The following is a 19693-nucleotide window of genomic DNA, read 5'->3' on the forward strand; positions in this document are numbered from 1 at the left end:
CAAGGCCATGCATGCGCACGGCACAAATACTGTAAACCAACAGACTGAACCAAATTAACAGATGCTGGTATTTTTGAAATTGCATCACTTGCGTGCACACGCAGAAACTTGTAATGTTGCTCTCCTTGGGTTTCCTATTTAGCATCATCATGTAATCGCTGGGTGAGATCATCTTGTCAGCATGGGGCCAAGTATATATAATCAGCATATAACTCAGCTCTGGCTCTCAAGTGATGCCACTGAGGCATTTTTCTCTGGTGTCTAGATATTATGTGGGTCTGGAAATGGAAGAATAGGATTTGGCTCAAACTGACAAGTCTGATTAGCTGTGAGTTTTAATGTGAGGTTCTTCCCCCCCCAAAAAAAAAATCAAATGGATTTTTCATCATTGTTTCTGAATGGGGTACAACTCCTGCAGGGAGAGTTGGTGTGCAATTTGGGGGTTGTCCTGGATATGTGGTTTCTCTTCACAAAAGCCATGGCTAGGAAAACATTTGTAATTACAGCTTGTGTACCAGTTTTGCCTAGATCAGGAGGTACAGGTGCCTTAGTCACCTCTCATTTGGGCTATTGTCACATATTCTACATAGGCCTGGATTTGAAGAGCATTTGAAAGCTTCAGCTGGCCTAGTATGCAGTGAAATGTGCCTTATAGGGCATCTGTGAGCTACACTGGCTTCCAAAGGGGTTAGGGGAATTATTTAGATAATTATTTTGTTCTATCATCTGCTTGCTGCCCAGAGTTCTTTTGAAGATCCATGTCCTTATAAATATGCTAAAAGAATAAATATTTGCTTTGGAGTTGTGTGCACTATTGGTATACCGGGTTCACCATTGTCACTGTATGCCATGGATTTCTTGCCTTCAATTTTTGGACTGCTAACAGAGGGAAATATTCTGACTGCCTGAAGTGTCAACATGACCATTTCTTGCTTGCTTACCATCTCCTCTCCCCATCACTGGCCTCTTAACCTTAGGCAAACACCAAATGATTATCAGAATGACTGCACAGCCAGTTCTATTCCTGGGGAGGTTTGAACAATCTTGTTGATGGGATAGAATGCAAAATTAAACATTCCAATAATGAGGAAGTGAAAAGAAGGACAGGAAAAACTGTGGGTTTTTCTAACTTATTCCCAAGTTAGCTTATTCATATTTTTTTCTCTGCAAGGTTCATTCTTTTGCCTGCAATATTTACTGCTTCTGCTTCCAGTATACAAGTTTCATTTCTCATTTTAAAAAAGGTTCAGAATTATTCATGAGACAAGAGGCAACTTAAGAGCTTTTTGTCATCTAGTAATAACATGTAATGTGAATGGAACTGAAGATAATCATGGGCAAGACATAGAAAATTGGGGAACTGGGGTCTGTTTGTTTATGTGTTTATGTGTTGCAATGAAATTTAGACAGCTGTAGCTAAATATATTTGTCTGCAAGGTATAAAATACGTGAATAATATTTCTAAGGTTAGTATAAAGCCCTTTGATAGATTTCACTAAAAGGGTATCTGATGATGTACTAAAACATTTTTATATAAGCAATTTAGTTAGATTTGGGTGCAACAGGTACAATAACATTCCACTCAAAATCACTTGGAGTCTATCCATTAACTTTTAGATGGAAACCAAATATGGTCATTCAGACTGCAGGATAATTAAAAAAAAACACCTTGCTCTGTCTATTCAATTTCTTTCAGGTCAGATACACCTCTGATATACAAAGCAGTTCCAAGCTGGTTTGTTCGTGTGGAACACATGGTGGAAAAATTGCTGGAAAACAACTCTCAATGTTATTGGTACTGTGATTTCTTTTTTTCTGTTTAACAAGGAATTGCTTAAATATCTAGTTAATCTAAAGTCTGGTTGCAGTCAGATGCCTTTTTAAAGATACATTGCCAGTGGTTCATTATGATAAGCTCATAATGCCATTCTTTGGTTTTTAGCTCATGTTTTTTCTCCTTTCATCTTGTTTTTCTGCCTTAACTAGTATTTATTTATTTATTTATTTATTTATTAAATTTTTATACCGCCCTTCTCCCGAAGAACTCAGGGCGGTGAACAGGGCATATCTTAAAACTACAAAATTACAAAAGTTTAAAAAATTAAATTATTGCCCACAATAAAAACAATAAAAAATATATATAAATATTAAAACCCTAAGTGATTCCCCATCAGGCCAGGCCAGCTTGTTCAAATAAATGGGTCTTTAACCCGCGCCGGAAGGAGCGGAGATCCGGTGCCATCCGGAGCTCAACCGGCAGCTGGTTCCACAAAGCCGGAGCGCCCACAGAGAAGGCCCTCCCCCTGGGGGCCACCAGCCGATATTCTCTGACTGGAGGCACCCTGAGGAGGCCCTCTCTGTGGGAACGCACGGGGCGGAGGGGAGTCGACGCCGGCAGCAGGTGGTCCCCGAGGTATTCCGGACCCATGCCATGTAAGGACTTAAAAACCATCACTAAGACCTTGAACCTCACCCGGAAGACAACTGGTAACCAATGCAGCTCGCGGAGCAAAGGTGTAACATGGGAGTACCGGGAAACTCCCAAGACAACTCTCGCGGCCGCATTCTGTACCAGTTGGAGCCTCCGAGTGGTCTTCAAGGGAAGCCCCATGTAGAGAGCATTGCAATAGTCAAGACGAGAGGTCACGAGCGCATGAGTGACCGTACACAGGGCATCCCGGTCTAATGTGCTCTAAATCATAAAAATCTTTAACAAAATCACAGTTCTCCAAAGGTGATGATGTTACACCAGGCTTTATTCTTTTAAGGTCTCAGGATAGTTCTATGTTGGCATGGTGTTCATTGATTTCCCCCACCCTGATATTCTTATGAGTGTCCTTTTTAATTGTTTTTAGCAGGAATTTTAAAAGGGTTTAAGTGTTGCATTTTGGTATAGGTTCTCTATCCTTCATTCCTTTTAAATTTCCTACATAGATTAGAAATAATATCTCTTCAGACTTAATATATCCACCAACATGCATTATTTATTTTTAAAACTATTCACGTATTGACAAAACTGATACCGAAGAAGGAAAGCGGTGCATTAATCAACAGATAATGCCGAGTTCATAAAGGCCGCCCTACAGCTCTTCAAAGATGGTTCCTGTGAGAGGTTGTCGGGAGAGTAGAGAAAGACTGGACATAAAGATAAATGAAAGAATTGGTCAGAAATATTTAGCCCCACCCAGTTTCATAATATCACCTTGACATTCTAATGAATGCTAGGATGTTAAGAGTTGCTTTATAGTATTGTATATAACTTTAAATAAATGATCACATTCCTCAAAATAAATAGACATTTGACATTTCTGAAGTCACTCTTATTAGAAAAGAATTAGAATCAGTTTCAGGTTTAGACAACATCTAAGGTAAAGGTTTCCCTTGACCAGCCATGTCCATCTCTGTTTCTTAGCTGGAGTGAGCTAGCATTGTCCAAAGACTTTTCTGTGGTCATATGGCCACAGAAATGCATGGAATGGCTGTTACCTTCCCACCAAAGTGGTACCTATTTATCTACTTGCATTTTGCATGCTTTCAAACTGCTAGGTTGGTGGGAGCTGGGGCAAGTAATGGAGCTCACTCTGTTACGCAGCAGCACTTGGGTCTAGAACCCAGCCTATCAGCTTTAACTGCTGAGCCATCATGGCCCCAGACAGCAATTACAATACCATAAACCACTGTTTGTTCTGGAAGATTTATGTTTTGAGAAATAAGGAACCATCCTTCCCAAAACCCAAAATGGAACATTGTGGGTGAAAAAACAACATGTTCTAGGGAATGCTTGGACATTCTGAGCCTGCAATCTGCACACAGTAAATCAGCATTCATGCATTAAGTTAATAGGGAGGGTTTTTTTCCCCTCCCAAAAATACTTTCATGATATTGCGTCCTGTGGAACTATATAAAACTTGCTGTCTTCCCCTCCGTTTTTTTTTTACACGGCAGTCAGTGCCATGGGAATGTGATATGTGTATATTGCCAAGTGAACTTAAACTTCACCTTATTTTAATTTTGTGCAGTTGAATTCTTGACTTGAGAAAGCCCAGTAGGATGTCTTTTAGCAAGCTTTGTAAAAATCTATCTTTGTTTTGACAATTCATAATTTAATAAAAAAGTGTGTGCTATTTATCAAAAATATGAGAGATAAAGGCAGTAGTCTTACTGAATAGAACTTGTTCAGTGATATCTTGCTGCTCAAATCTTATAGCATAATGTTTGTTTTGGATATGGAAAGATAATGGAAGAGGATCAAATTGCAGTTTATGCTTCATGACATTAAGGAAGGTTTTTTTATCTACAAGTTCATCTGTGGATGAGGATAGCATCTTATAATGATATAAACTTTTTATTCAGCTAAATTTAAACCAATCTTTTGTGTTAACTTTTACTCAGTGGTTTATGATAAGCAGATGAATGACCCAAGATTTTATAGAAATCTTATTTCTAGAAAGTAAAGCCTTTTATACTGACTGCAGTGCTAATGTGCTAACGGGAAAAATAACAGTACTAAACTATCTTATATGTTAATTGGCATCTATATCACGCTTTAAGGTTTGAAAATATTCTCTGTTGGCAAATGATATTTTTGTTATTAAGGTCTTAATGAACATCTATTTTTATGAGATATATACAGTTATAGGTATTTGGCTATGATTTGGGAGCTACCTTGATCAGAAAAGACTAATTTCCACATTTTAATTTTAATATGATTAATTTTAATATGATATTTTAGATGTGTTTTATGTTTAAACATTCATTTTAAATGTGTATACCTTGATGTTTGGACTAGATGTCATCAACTTTTTTGTGAATGTTCAAAATGTCTACAGTTTTTCCAATTTGGCACCAGGACGCTGAGCTTGTCAATCAGAAGGTCGGCAGTTTGGCAGGTCAAATCCTGAGTGCCGCGTAACAGATTGAGCGCCTGTTACTCGTCCCAGCTTCTGCCAACCTAGCAGTTCAAAAGCACGTAAAAATGCAAGTAGAAAAATAGGGACCACTACGGTGGGAAGGTAACAGCGTTCCGTGCACCTTTGGTGTCTAGTCATGCCGGCCACATGACCATGGAGACGTCCTTGGACAAGCGCTGGCTCTTCGGCTTTGAAACGGAGATGGGCATCGGCCCCTAGAGTCAGAAACGACTAGCACGCATGTGCGGGGGATCCTTTACCTTTACCTTTAAAGATACAAGGCTACTGTCTGTTAATTCAGTCAAGACTCATGAGTAATTTGCTGTGTTCTAAATATAAAAACTCTGGAGGACCAAAGACTTATGGATTCTGTCAATCTTTGGAATTTATTATGATGCTTGCATTGAACTATAGCAGGGGTGTCAAACTCAATTTCATTGAGGCAGCATCAGCATTGCGGTTACCTTTGAGGGACCGGGTGGGTGGGGCCAGGGTGGGCGTGGCCTACTGGGTGGACCTGGCTGGAGTGTGTGTGACCTACTGGGTGGGCATGGCCAGCTCTACATTGTTCGCGTCAATGGTGCCTGTGGGGGCCTGGGCAGGAGTGGGACAAATCTGAGGGTCTCTGGCAGAAGGAGATGGGACGGGCAAGTGCCAAGGTATGGTCCACTGGAGGAGCCTCACTGTCCCTCTCAGGCCATCCGGGGGGGGGGAGGCTGGATGGTGGTGTGGAAGTCAAATGCCCAGCCTAGCCCTCAAGCACCTGCAGCACTAAGCCCACCCGCACTTCCCCAAGGGGGTGCCCATCTGCTGTGCTTGCTCTCTTTAGCCAGGTTGCTCATGATGGGTATGAGGGCAACATCAAGAGGGAGGCCCACTTCATCTGAGGAGACCTGGCTTTGTATCCAAAGCTTCCTTAGCAATAGGATGGGAGACCACCCAGGTTAGGCCAGGAGGAGGGGGCAAGGGGATGGTGAAAGGGCAGCAGGGAAGGACTAAGGCAGGACTTCCCTCAGACCCTCCCCCTTCCTTCCTTCCTTCCTTCCTTCCTTCCTTCCTTCCTTCCTTCCTTCCTTCCTTCCTTCCTTCCTTCCTTCCTTCAACAGAGTGATGGGAAAATATTTGAGATGAGGGAGGGAGAAAAACAGGCAAGAAACGCAGCTGGGGAAGTGTCATCCTTCATGAGGAATGAAGAAATGCACCATCGCCTGGAAGTGGCCGGCACATGGCCCTCTCCTCACAGCGCCGAGAGGCTGAGCCGGGTGGCACAAATCTGAAGAGAAGCACAACGCTGCCCAGCCCCTAGCCTGCCCGAAGTAGGCAGGGCCATGTGCTGGCCACTTCCAGGTGATGGTACATTTCTTCATTCCTCACAAAGGGTGATAGCTCCCCAGCGTGCGCCCAGGGAGCAGGGCTGATGCAGCAGGGGCCAGTCCCTCATTGTTTCCAGATGGCCTTGTGGAGCTAAGACTGAATGTATTTCAGCATAGATGACCACCACAAAATTATACATTGGCTCCTGACGGCCTGGGCTGGAGCCAAGGCAGCGGGGGCCGTTCCCTCACTGTTTCCAGGATGGCTTAGTGGGCCACATGAAACCACTTCGCGGGCCGGATCTGGCCCCTGGGCTTTGTGTTTGACATGTCTGAACTATAGAATAATTACTGATTGTTAGGACTTAATGTCTCTTAGCAATCCTTTTTATTCCTTGTAGGTGTTTTTATCTGATGAACTAGATTGAATATGATTTGGCAAATTTTATAACATAATTAAGTTGCTAATTAGTTTTTAATGAGATAACTTAATGTATTTTTGAACTGACATATTTTAAGATTTAGGAATAATTTATCTTAAACTATGACAAACTATGAACTTGCTGATCATTTAAAAATGAATAAATGTAAGTTCTAGTAATAGACTACTGCATTATTATAAAATTTGTTTTTTATATATTGATTTCCTCCCTATATTATATTTAGAAATTTGCTAACTAATATCAAGATTCTAATTAACTATTAACTAGAAGAAACAAAGTGCAACTAGTCTGTAATCTTAAGTTAAATAGAACTGTCAAAGAGAAAGAACCAAAAACGATTTCTTTAAAATGGTGAGTTTAAGCAATCCGAATAAACAAATTGGAATATATAAAATGACAAATGATATACAAATGCTTTACATAAATAGTGCTTATTTTATAAATGGCACATCTCTGAAGTTATGTTTCCTTATCCATAAGAGCAATTGTGCCTACGATTCTAAAATTTTAAGGAAGACATTGATGGAGCGAGGCAACTAACAGATAAATTTGGGTTAAGCCCATACAAAGAGAGAGACTTATGAAACAACTAAGACTGGCATCTATCTTCTAAGTCACAAAAAGATAAAAGAGAAAGAAAAGGTTATTCACACTTGCAAGGTTCCATTACTATAGCCATTCTAATAAGAATAATTTTAGGTCTATGCAGCATCTTGTTTCTTGAGCTTGTCTACCTTGAAGGACTGAGCTATTCTGTTCTGGGCCCAGTGCTCTTCAATATCTTCATTAACGATTTGGATGAGGGGATAGATGGGGAACTCATCAAATTTGCAGATGACACCAAGCTGGCAGGAATAGACAGCTGGACAGACTCGAACACTGGGCGCTATCTAACAAAATGAAATTCAATGGTGAAAAAAGTAAGGTTCTATATTTAGGCAGGAAAAATCAAATGCACAGGTATAGTATAGGTGGTCCCTTACTCAATAGTAGTAACTGTGAGAGGGATCTTGGAGTCCTAGTGGCCAATCACTTAAATTTGAGCCAGCAGTGTGCTGCAGCTGCCAAAAAAGCCAACACAGTGCTAGGCTGCATTAACAGAGGGATAGAATCAAGATCACGTGAAGTACTAATACCACTTTACAATGCTTTGGTAAGGCCACACCTAGAATACTGCATACAGTTTTGGTCACCATGCTGTAAAAAAGATGTTGAGACTCTAGAAAGGGTACAGAGAAGAGCAACAAAGATGACTGGGGGACTGGAGGCTAAAACATATAGGGAACGGTTGCTGGAATTGGGTATGTGTAGTTTAATGAAGAGAAGGGTGAGGGATGACATGATAGCAGTGTTCCAATATCCCAGGGGCTACCACAATGAAGAGGGAGTCAAGCTATTCTCCAAAGCGCCTGAAGGCAGGACAAGAAGCAACAGATGGAAACTAGTCAAGGAGAGAAGCAACCTGGAACTAAGGAGAAACTTCCTGACAGTTAGAACAATTAACCAGTGGAACAACCTTCCTCCAGAGGTGGTGAATGCTCCAACACTGGAAGTTTTTAAGAAGAGACTGGACAGCCATTTGCCTGAAATGGTATAGGGTTTCCTGCCTGAGCAGGGGGTTGGACTAGATGACCTCCAAGGTCCCTTCCAAATTATTATTATTATTCCCAGCGTAGTGCCCATGGGCTCTGAGATATCTCAATAGTATGGCTGCCCACTCATTTTTAAAAGTTTCTTGTAATTTTTTTTCTTCAAATGAAGCTACCATTCTCCAGAGCAAAGTGTCACCTCCAGTATTTTTCTCTCCAAAAATGCCTGTGAGCTAATAGTTATTCTTAGGGGGGGGGAAAAGACAACTGGTGGCAGTGCACTCCTTTACTTGAGATTGCACCTTTCTTCCCAGAAAAGAGAAGCTAAGCGTAAGTTGAAGCAGCCAAAGGGCTTGGGGGAAAAACAAAGACAAAAAGGGACAGGCACTTTCCTCATCAGTTGACTTACTGATTAATTGGGTGTTTTTTCATTGCATCTGCTGTCCATTAGAATCATTTTGTGAAAGGGCAAACTTCTCCAATAGCATCTGTTTTGGAGAGTTGTTATAAAATGTTCTCAGCTTCCCAGATGTGCCATTATCTGAGAAAGGTTAGAGTTCTGTAATGTGATTAATTTAAGCAGGGCTTCCTGTATTTTCTTTTTTTGCCAACATGCCTCCTTTGAATGCAGTTTAAATGTATGTACCTCCTCTAAAAATCCAAAGACCAAAATGAACACAAACCAGGAAAACAATGCAATGAAACTTTTGGAAAAGTGGATATATTGTAACAAGGTACAGCTGAAATGTTCTTCACACCTTGGATTCTGTTGGCACCTCCCTAAGGTCCAAAATAAATTGTAAGTGATGAGTTGGCTAATAGGGACCCCACCAACTGAGTGCAGATTGAACTGGACAGATTTTATGGCCTGATTATACTGTTCCAAAAGGACATCTTGTAAGCAAGCCGTAACAAGACTGTAAAACTAGATGGCAGTATGCAATAATTACTTTTCCAAAGTATCTCCTGGTGGGATATAAAACCAGAAGTGCTCATATATTCTTTATATAATGTCTCCACAGGGCTAAGAAACTTGCAAAATTTGTGCAGTAAATATAAGTCCTTTTTTAAAACTGCTTTCTTGTTTGGTTGGCTAACTATTGTAAAAAGTAAAGTATACAGTAACCATAATTATTTGCTAAGGTAATTTTTTTTTGTTTATTGTATTCTGTGTAAATGAGACTCCTATTTCATTATACTTATCTATACAAAGTCTGAGTCTAAAGGCAATCTGCTTGTGAGTGACAACTACAATCGGGTCTTCAATCCATTGAATAAATGAAGCTATACATTTATCTTTCCAATGCTACAATGTCAGATTTTTATCCATAGTAAGGGTACAGCAAATCAGTTTACACTGGTTGTCAAATTCCATATACTAGGTGTATAATTTAAAAAAAAAAGATTCCTGGCAGGTTTACAAGTGGGCCAGACCTTGAGATTTCCCAAGAGTTCTTGTGAGTTTACAATCCTTCTGAGATTTCATGTTGAGGGCTCAGGAGCTTCTTGTTTTAAAATCCAAATGGTATTTGGAAAAAGGGAGAAAAGATAAGAGAGAGCTGAATGGTTGTCACTGTCAGTCTTGTGTGCAGGGATTCTCTTGTTCATTATTTATAAGGGTTTGCCTGTCCATTTCTCCTATTTGCATGCCTTCTGAAACCTTTTTTGCCCATATGTAATATAAGAGGTTGCTCAGGGTTGAACTAGTGCAGGGGTGTCAAACTGCCGGCCTGCGGGCTGGATGCGTCATGACGAAACCGCCCCCCCATTGCCGGCAATGGGGAAAGAGCTCTGATATGTCGTGCGGCGTCACTTGACGTCCCAAGTTTGACATGTCTGAACTAGTGGGTTCATGGTGTTTTCTGGGCTTTGTTGTTTTCCTACAGGTATTTCATTATCAGGCTAGGTAACACTTTGTATCAGAAGAGTTTGGTCTCATGCTTGTTGCTTCTGACATTGTTTGATCTAGCCCTTAAAGTCAAGGTAACATTCCTGGGTATGGTGAGAGAGAGACGAAAGACCTGGGAAATATATATTCAGTGAGTTAGTAGGTGGCTAAGTTCATGCAGCTTGTTAAACCAGGTTAACAAAATACAGTGGCTACATTCATGTAATGGCTGTGCCATGTTGTTACAATTAATTGCCATGATATGATGGCCAGGTTCATACCGTGCAATCATACCATGCTGCACTGCAAACTACACAGCCTCATTTCAGTTTAGTACGTAGTGGATGAAGGAGATGGAAAGAATCAAATTATTCATGTGATTTCATTACATCTGAGAATAACTGATAGAAGTTACTCTAGTAATTGTATAAACCAGGGTTTATAGATAAGAATGCCACGTGTGAAATGCAGGCTGTAGGATTCATAGATGATACCCAGCTGTACTTCTTTTTCTCATTAAACCTAGCTGTGGCAGTGGATATATGCATCAGTAATTTGAAATTGGTAATAGACTAGATCAGCCCATACAAGTGATAATCAACTTCTATTGAAAGATCTAGCCCAGTTGATTTTTTAAAAAGCTCTGTTAAGATAGAATAGATCCATGTTCTAAGTGAGCCCTTTGGGATGGGTGAGACAAGTTGCATTTTGAAAATGCTATAGAAACTTCAGCTGGCTGAAGATGAGTCTGGAAAAATAATTAGCTGGGAAAGACTGTAATAATCATGTCATGGTGTGGATTTGCATTGGTTTTTTGATGCTGGTGGGACTTTGTATCCAGGAATGTTTTCGTGTATTAAATCCCCTTTTGGGTGTCAAACTGCCGGCCCGTGGGCCAGATGTGTCATCCGGAAGCTGCGCCCACCCCATTGCCGGCAATGGCAAAATTCTCCCGATACGTTGCATGACGTCACGTGACGTCGTGACTTTGACATGTCTGCCCTACATGGTTGCTGGGAGTTGAAAACAGCTTGATAATACATAATCAATTGATCAGAGAACAGCAGTCTATTCTTTATAGTGCCTTACGGGGAATTTCTGTTATATTTTATATTTTATGTTGCAGCTGTTCAAGAATTTTCTGTTATATTTTATATTTTATGTTGCAGCTGTTCAAGAATTTTCTCTTTGAGCAGGGTATATAAGTGCTATATATTTTGCTTAATAATTTTGTGTTGTACTCGATGCTTGATTTAAAAAGTAAGGATGTTCAAACTCTGAAAAAATATAAGCCATGTTGTGATATAATATATAATTTTGCTTATATTGTTTCCTTTCTGAATTTCTGCTTAGCCAATTTAATTGGAATATTTTTATATACTCAAAAAGGAAGATGCCACCCATGCATATCTTGAAGTAGAAAACTATTGTATGAAACAGCAAGGTTGCAAAGTTCATTTTTCACATTAGCTCAATTACTCTTTTATCTTAATTCAGTATTCCATTTGTGATTTTAAACATTCTCCTAAGGTCAGCATTAAGAGTGCAACTGTAATAAGTTCATGCTCTAAAATCTTTGAAGACAATTACATTCTCTTAGGGCATGAATATGGTCAGAAACATGAATTTTTAAATTGTTTGAATCATCTAATACAATTATATGCATGCAGATAGTCATGCACACAACTACCAACAGGATTTTAATATTTAATATACGTACAGCTCTTAACCTAAATTCTATAGAAAAATCAAGAAAATGTGCAGCATTTTAAACCCTTATTTTATAAAATGAAATGTGGAATGAATTGCTGTTTTGAGTGATTCTTGTCCAAGAAAACTAAATCTATTCATATAATATTCATTGGAAAATGGGTTTTTTTAAGAGATAAAAATAAACATTCAGGCATGCATTAAGAAACTTGCATAGGGCCACTGAGTAGGTTACAGAACAAGACCACGCTTACCAATGAAAAAATGAGAGGTACAAGAACAACAAATAGGGCACTGGGATAATGCTCCTTAGGGGCCAGAATCAAGGTTGGTAGAAATGTAAGTCTTAATGGCTGAGGATGTTGGGATGAGATTTCATTAGGAGTAGGAGAGAAGATTTCTCCTGACAGTTAACTATGGTTTAAATGAGCAGAAAATGTCAACCAACCCGATTGAGAATGTACACATAACCATGCATAAATAAGAATTTTTTTTATATGGTTAGGGTTCCTGACTTCGTGAGAGAGAAGCGGTTTGGCAACTGGTTGAGAGATGCACGGGATTGGGCTATTTCACGAAATCGTTATTGGGGAACACCTATTCCTTTGTGGGTCAGTGATGATTTTGAAGAGGTATGTAAAAAAGGCTATACAAGAATAAACTTTATTATGATCTTTAGGTTATCCTTATGAACTAAATAATATATTTTATATATTTTATATTTTATATATTTTATGTAAATATAAATATACTTTATATTTCTTGCTCATGTTCAGAGATGAGATTCCTGTTGATTTGTATTAGTATAAATTGTTTGGACTTGAAGGATCCATTTTATAAAGATAGGCAACCCAACTGTAAGTGGCTTTTTGGGCCTTTAATTTCTGAGTTTTGCCTGAGAAGAGGCTCATTTGCAACAGACGAAGCAGCCATCGGAGACTTCTGCTAATATCTTAGCCAGCCTTTGTCAATGCAGACTATCAGTACAGGTAGTCCTCGAGTCCTTGCGCCTAAAATTACTGTTGCTAAGCAAGACATTTGTTAAGTGAATTTTGCCCCATTTTATGACCTTATTTGCCACAGTTGTTAAGTGAATCACGGCAGTTGATAAGCTAGTAGCATGATTGTTAAGTGAATCTAGCTTCACCATTGACTTTGCTTGTCAGAGAGTTGCAAAAGGTGATCACATGACACTGGGACACTGCAACTGTCAAAAATATGAATTTTGTTCACATGAGTGTGGGCAGGGCTTTTCAACCTTTTCACCCATTGTACCACTTTTAGGATATGGCAACATCCGAGTACCACCAGTTGCCTAGCAAGTTGTCAAAACCTTGATGACCCCGCCCCAAAAAGGAAAAAAGTGATGAAGTACAGGTAATCCTCGACTTACAACAGTTCGCTTAGTGACTGTTCGAAGTTACAATGGCACTGAAAAAAAGTGCCCCCTACAGCCTAGCAAGACACCTGCCTGCCTGCCCGGCGGCGCTCTTCCTCCTGTCCGAGGTTTTCATTGTTGTGAGCATTTCTGTTGAGGATTGGAAGCGGGGTGGGGTGGGGTGGGGTGTTTGATTATTATACCCCCCCCCCGTCTGCTGGGTGGTTGCAGCAGGTTTTTGTCACTTCACATGACCCTGGGACACTGTGACCGTCATAAATATGAATCAGTTGCCAAGCATCTGAATGTAAATCACAAGACCCTGGAGATGCTGCAACATTCCAGCTGATCGGCGCTTCTTCTGGGCTCAGCAGAAATGCCAGGATCAGTGCCGAGCTCCAGCTGGAGCCTGACGCTGATCCTGGCGCTTCCGCTGAGCCCTGAGAGCCCTGCAGCTCCAGCCATCTCTCGCTCAGGCTTGTGCGGTGCTGCCACCGGTTCCGCTCATTCCCCTCCCCCGCTACCACTTTTCTAGGATGGCCACGTACCACCTGCCAGGTGCCAATGTACCATAGGTGGTACCTGTATCACTGGTTGTAAAGCCCTGAGTGTGGGGATGCTGCAGTAGTTGTAAGTGTGAAAGCCAGTCATAAGTCACTTTTTTCAGTGGTGTTGTAACTTTGAACAGTCACTAAATGAACTGTTGCAAGTCTAGGATTACCTGTATAATTCTCTTTAAAAGGATGCAGTATTGGATTTTTAAAAATGATGTTTTCAGATATAAAATTAAGCACACATTTCAAACATACTGGTTAAACTGATGGCATCAGTTCCTATTTTGCAATCACTGCTTTTACTTTAAATTTAGAGAACTTTTTACTTTTTAAAAAATGAATAAATATCCAATATATTGAATGTTGACAGGTGGTTTGTATTGGGTCTGTAGCAGAACTGGAAGAACTATCAGGAGTGAAAATCACTGATCTCCACAGAGAAAGGTTAGTGATTATTGTAGAAGCAAGTAACGATTCATCAAGTTTATCACTTGTCCATTTTGAATCATTATTTAAAAAAAAACCCCATAATCTTCATATATGGGCCATCATGTATGAATCACCCTTGGTGTGTCCTTTTATCAGTTTGGATGTACTGGTGGACAAAGTGTTTGAAGTGTTTGAAAATAATCTTTCTCATGCTCTTGTTCAGTACAAACAAATAAGAATTTATAGGGAGATGGGCAAGATTAAAAACTTTCCCCTTTCCTCCAGAAGTTACATTTGCACTGCTTCCTTCTTGCTAATTATAGTCTTACTGGTGTTGGAATTGCTGCTGTCACTATAGAAGAAAAGTTATTATTGGTATCAGTGGAGGAGAGTGGAAGGTTTGGACTTCCCTTTCCATAGTTTTTCCATAAATTGGTATTGTAGAAGGAAGAAGCAGCTTTTGTCTACTCCCATGTTAATTTGATAACGGATGGAGAAAAGTAAGTTTATAGATTCCAATGGTAACTGTATGCTGTGATTGCCTCTACCTGTCCTTTGTCTTATGTGGTCCTTATTACCAACCATTCAGAGGGGACAATATGGCCTTTCTCCCAAAAACGGTTGCCTGCTTCTGTTTTAGATCGGCCAAGTCAATATTGGCTGGCATATAGTAATTAGCTGCTGCAGTAGCGGATTCCTTCACTGGGCAGTGGATGAGACTTGTAAACACCTTCCAAACTCTTGCACTCTATGATTAATTCATTGCCAGTCTACAATACTTGCCGTTAAGTCTGCTTCTACCTTCAAATAAATTCAAACGAGCAGAGCGCGAGAATGCTTAGAATTGCACCTCAAAAATGAACCTTTCAATCTGTGGCTATTTTTCTGGCAAAACCTGTATAATAATATCCTGATATTGGACCACTCATAATTTTTATTTGGATGACAGATTGATTCTGGGCCTGAGTTGAACTGTGTAAGATTGCACCGGGGAGAAGTTCTCATGTAATATAAAAAGAGGTGATTCAGTGAGAAATATTGTTTATTTCTAGTAAGAATGAGTTAACAACGGTAACTTTCAGTGATCGTTCCTGTTCAAGCCTCACAAACAGGAATGAATTGGTGTGTTGCAGCAAAAGTCATATTAAGAAAAAGTCTAAGGGTTGAAATCTGGGGATAACTTTATAGCTCAGAAAGTCAAAAGGAATTAGGGACTTGAAGCTAGTACAATACAGCTCAGGAAAGAGAGAATTTTTTTCTGACAAAGAGCAAACCTAAAAGGAGCCATCCCGTTGCAAGAAGCCCTGGCCTTGATTGATTAAGGAAGTTGATGCTTTTTCCTCTTACGGAGTCCCACAAACTCTGCTGCTCAGCTCTTTTCAAGTGCTGCCTTCCATTAGGGCTGACTTTAGGGATTGTCATGCCATTTATTTATTTATTAAAATTAAATAACACGCATTCAGTGAATTGATTCACAGCTGTTTTCCTTGAAAGCAAACATCAACAGTATGAATAATACAATATCTGTGTTAATTGAAACAATAAAACCATCGAAACCAGTAGTATCTATACAGTAGAGAAAAATATTATGAGAAAGTTCTAGTGAGGGCTACATTACTACTTTTGAAATAAATATACTATATCAGTTACTAGATTATTATTACTTTTTTCTTTAGTGTTGATCACATAACTATCCCTTCATGCTGTGGCAAAGGTGTCTTACATCGTGTTTCAGAAGTGTTTGACTGCTGGTTTGAAAGTGGAAGTATGCCTTATGCCCAAGTCCATTATCCGTTTGAGAATAAGAGAGAATTTGAAGATGCTTTTCCTGCTGATTTCATAGCTGAAGGCATTGACCAAACCAGAGGATGGTAACAGTTTTATTATATATTCCACACAAGGCTTTATAAGTGTAGTAGAGAATTCTTATCTTAAAATAGCACTGCTTAGATCCTGAATCTAAGACAACATTTTCAAAAGGAAGTATCAATAAATAAATAATAATATAAATAATAATAATATCAAAACATCTGTGGTGTAAACACCAATTGCGTTGACAAAATCACCAGTCAATTGCAAAAAGCAGTTTTGTAGCTTAACATATTATTATTATTATTATTATTATTATTATTATTATTATTATTATTATTATTATTATTATTATTATTATTATTATTATTATTATTATGGACCTTGGAGGTATCTAGTCCAACCCCCTGCTCAGGCAGGAAATACCAGGAAATACCCCATGCCAGTGGTGGCAAACCTTTTAGAGACTGAGTGCCCAAACTACAACCAAAAACCCACTTATGTATTGTTGGGTGCCGGGTGGGTATGGCCCATTGGGTGGGCGTGGCCCATTGGGTGGGCGTGGCTGCAGTGGTAACGGCAGACTGGGACTAAACAGTTCAATCAATTCCAACTTTGCGAGATCTTTTTTTCTCCCGCTAGAAGTTGAAATTGATTGATTGAACCTTTTTTTGTTTTGTTTTGCACATGGCAGCAGAGGCCTAAAGCGAAAAGGTTTTATAAAACCCAGCTGAAGACCTAGAACTGGGGTGATGGTGCACATGCCCACAGAAAGGGCTCTGCATGCAACCTGTGGCACGTGTGCCATAGGTTCGCCACTACGGCCCTATACCATTTCACTTGCAACAATATATTTAACACCATCACACAACATCTATCTTTCCCAGGCCCTTGTGAAAACTAAGTAAAAATGAATAAAAATGTCAAATCCAGTTGTCAAATCTGTTTGAGACATCTGATTAAAATAAAATGCATACAATGAATTGGTTTGACATCTGGCTTTATCAGCCTTGCCTCATGTAAAGATTACTATAAGAAAAACCTTTCTGCTTCCAACAGAAACAGGAAAAGAGAAGAAAAGGAAATAATGTGATGGGTTGGATAGAAAAAAGGAGAAAATAAAATTGAAGATGCGGGTAGGGGAAGTGATAAGAGGACAAGTATTGAAAATAAAAAGAGAAACCTTATCTAGATATAACAGGTTAAATTTAACTAGGCAAGCCACAAGAATTAATTTCACCCCTCTCAATTTGGCTGGCTACAGGGGCACCATTGTTTCCCACTCATTTGTTTCTTTAAAAAAAAGTATCTTTTTTCTGAGCCAAACTAAACAGCCTGCATCAGTCATGGTAATATGGTGGCTAGGAATTGTTTTTTTAAATTTATTTTTAATTTATAGGCTGCCTGACTCCCAATAATTCTGGGCAGTTTAAAAGTATAAAATACAAAAAAGAATTATGAATGGCCCCCAAAACAACATATAACTAAAGAAATCCAATAGGCTGAACTTCACTTTGCCCCAGAGCTAGAAGAATATGGTAGTTACAGTTTTATTATCTTCCTGCCTAGCATTTGGATGAAGCCATCTGGATCTCTGGGTGAATATTATTCCAGATGGCAGACAAGCTTCCTGGCTCACATAAGATGGGTAGAATACAATAATTTAAATATATAAATATATCAATATTATTTATAGTGAACATATACAAATGTTTCATACATGTATATTGGAAGCCAGTAATTGGAAAATAATAGTTCAAGTTCATATTTTGGGCAATGAACAGTTAGATTAATCTTAATATCTCCATGCTTTCAAATGTACTATAAGTTTATAAGTTTACAAAAATGGAAGTATATTATTTGTCAGAAACTGGCCTAGAGTCAACTCGTATCATTTCCCCCCCCCCAGGTTTTACACTTTGCTGGTGTTATCGTCAGCGCTCTTTGGAAAGCCTCCTTTCAAAAATGTAATTGTAAATGGCCTAGTTCTTGCCAGGCAAGTATAATAATATTTTATTACTTATTAAATTTCTGCTGCCTATGTTGAAAGTTTTTCTCTGGGTAATCCCTGGGGTCATTATTATTATTTGTTAAATTTGTTTCTGCCCATCTTGCTGCAAGGGGATTCTGAGCTGCTTAGAACATCAAGCTAAAACCATATGTACACATACAAATGTATAAAATCCAATAAAATTGTAATGAAAATACAAATTATAACTAAAACTAAAAGATGGACGCGATGGCTCAGTGGGTTAGGACGCTGAGCTTGTCGATCAGATGGTCGGCACTTTGGCGGGTCGAATCCCGAGTGCAGCGTAACAGAGTGAGCGCCTGTTACTCGTCCCAGCTTCTGCCAACCTAGCAGTTTGAAAGCACGTAAAAATGCAAGTAGGAAAATAGGGACCACTACGGTGGGAAGGTAAGGTAACAGCGTTCTGTGCGCCTTTGGCGTCTAGTCATGCCGGCCACATGACCACAGAGACGTCCTTGGACAAGCTCTGGCTCTTCGGCTTTGAAACGGAAATGAGCACTGGCCCCTAGAGTTGGAAACGACTAGCACACATATGCGGGGGAACCTTTACCTTTACCTTTTAAAAGATGGGGAGGAAAGGAGCAGAATTTAAGGAGGAGGAGGGGGAGCTGCTATTAGTTGATCAGCCATTTCCAGCGTGGTACACCCCCCCCTTGGGGCCTCAAGCGGATTAGCAGAGCCAGGTCTTCAGGCTCTTGCAAAAGGTCAGGAGGGTGGGAGTCATAAGCTATGTATTCACTGGGCTCCTCAGACTGAAGTAACACTTCCTTCAGAAAGGAGTGAAGTTCAACTATAATTTCAGAAGGGGAAAATAAACTGAAAAAAATGGTAATGAGACTTAACCACAAGTCTGAATTATTAAATATGGATTGCCAAAGTAATGGTTGTTTTTTTCCCCATCTGTATTTTGCAGCACATTATCAACGTTTTAAAATAGAGATGCTTCTTGTCTTTTGCCAAATGTTGAACAGATTTCTCATGGGTGGTTGAATTTATGTGAAAACTGCTAAAAAGGTGTGTTTTGTTTCATTTCCTATGTTTAATCCCTTCTAGTGATGGGCAAAAGATGAGCAAACGAAAGAAGAATTACCCAGATCCAACAAAAATTGTAAACTCTTATGGAGCTGATGCACTGAGGTATGAATGTGCTGGTCTTCTCTTCTTGTCCTCATTAATTTCTGTGAGTCTCTGATGCCCTCAGGATGTATTGGGCTAGCATGGCTATCAGCCACGTTGGCTGGTAATAATTCTTTATATTTAAAAATATAAGTTTATAGTAGTAGAAAATTAGAAAAAAATGCACAAAATTATTTTGAGGATTGTAGATTGCATGTTGTTGATGCACCAAGATGAATCAGTTGACTGAACACAGGATAGCTGGGTCAGCTCTGTCAAGTGAACATGACTAATAAGTTTATCTTCTGAATCAGTGATATGCCTTGGTATCTTAGCTATTAAGAATATTTTGAATCTTAGCTAAAATTTATCTTCATGGTAATCTTCCTTAATTATGTTAGCTGGAAATTCTGGGAGTGTGTCTGGAAAAAATCAAGTTGGGGAAAGCTTTGCCTGAAAGCATGAAAAAATACTTGAAAAGACTGAAACGAATGAAAGTGAGTTGAGAACAAAGTCTTTTCA

General features: G+C 39.4%; 1 protein-coding gene across 1 annotated transcript in view; it reads left to right on the forward strand.

Annotated features, from left to right (window-relative positions):
- The window catches only part of IARS1 (isoleucyl-tRNA synthetase 1), an 81291-nt gene that overhangs the window by 21328 nt on the left and 40270 nt on the right, over positions 1-19693 (forward strand). Inside the window, exons 13-18 of the mRNA XM_081315904.1 lie at positions 1697-1795; positions 12359-12485; positions 14156-14229; positions 15891-16085; positions 17933-18019; positions 19109-19192. Coding sequence (XP_081172030.1) covers positions 1697-1795; positions 12359-12485; positions 14156-14229; positions 15891-16085; positions 17933-18019; positions 19109-19192 — 666 coding nt within the window. The remainder of the gene's footprint in view (positions 1-1696; positions 1796-12358; positions 12486-14155; positions 14230-15890; positions 16086-17932; positions 18020-19108; positions 19193-19693) is intronic.

The sequence above is a fragment of the Vipera berus genome, assembly GCF_964194415.1.
Source record: "Vipera berus genome assembly, chromosome: 2".
Lineage (NCBI taxonomy): Eukaryota > Metazoa > Chordata > Lepidosauria > Squamata > Viperidae > Vipera > Vipera berus.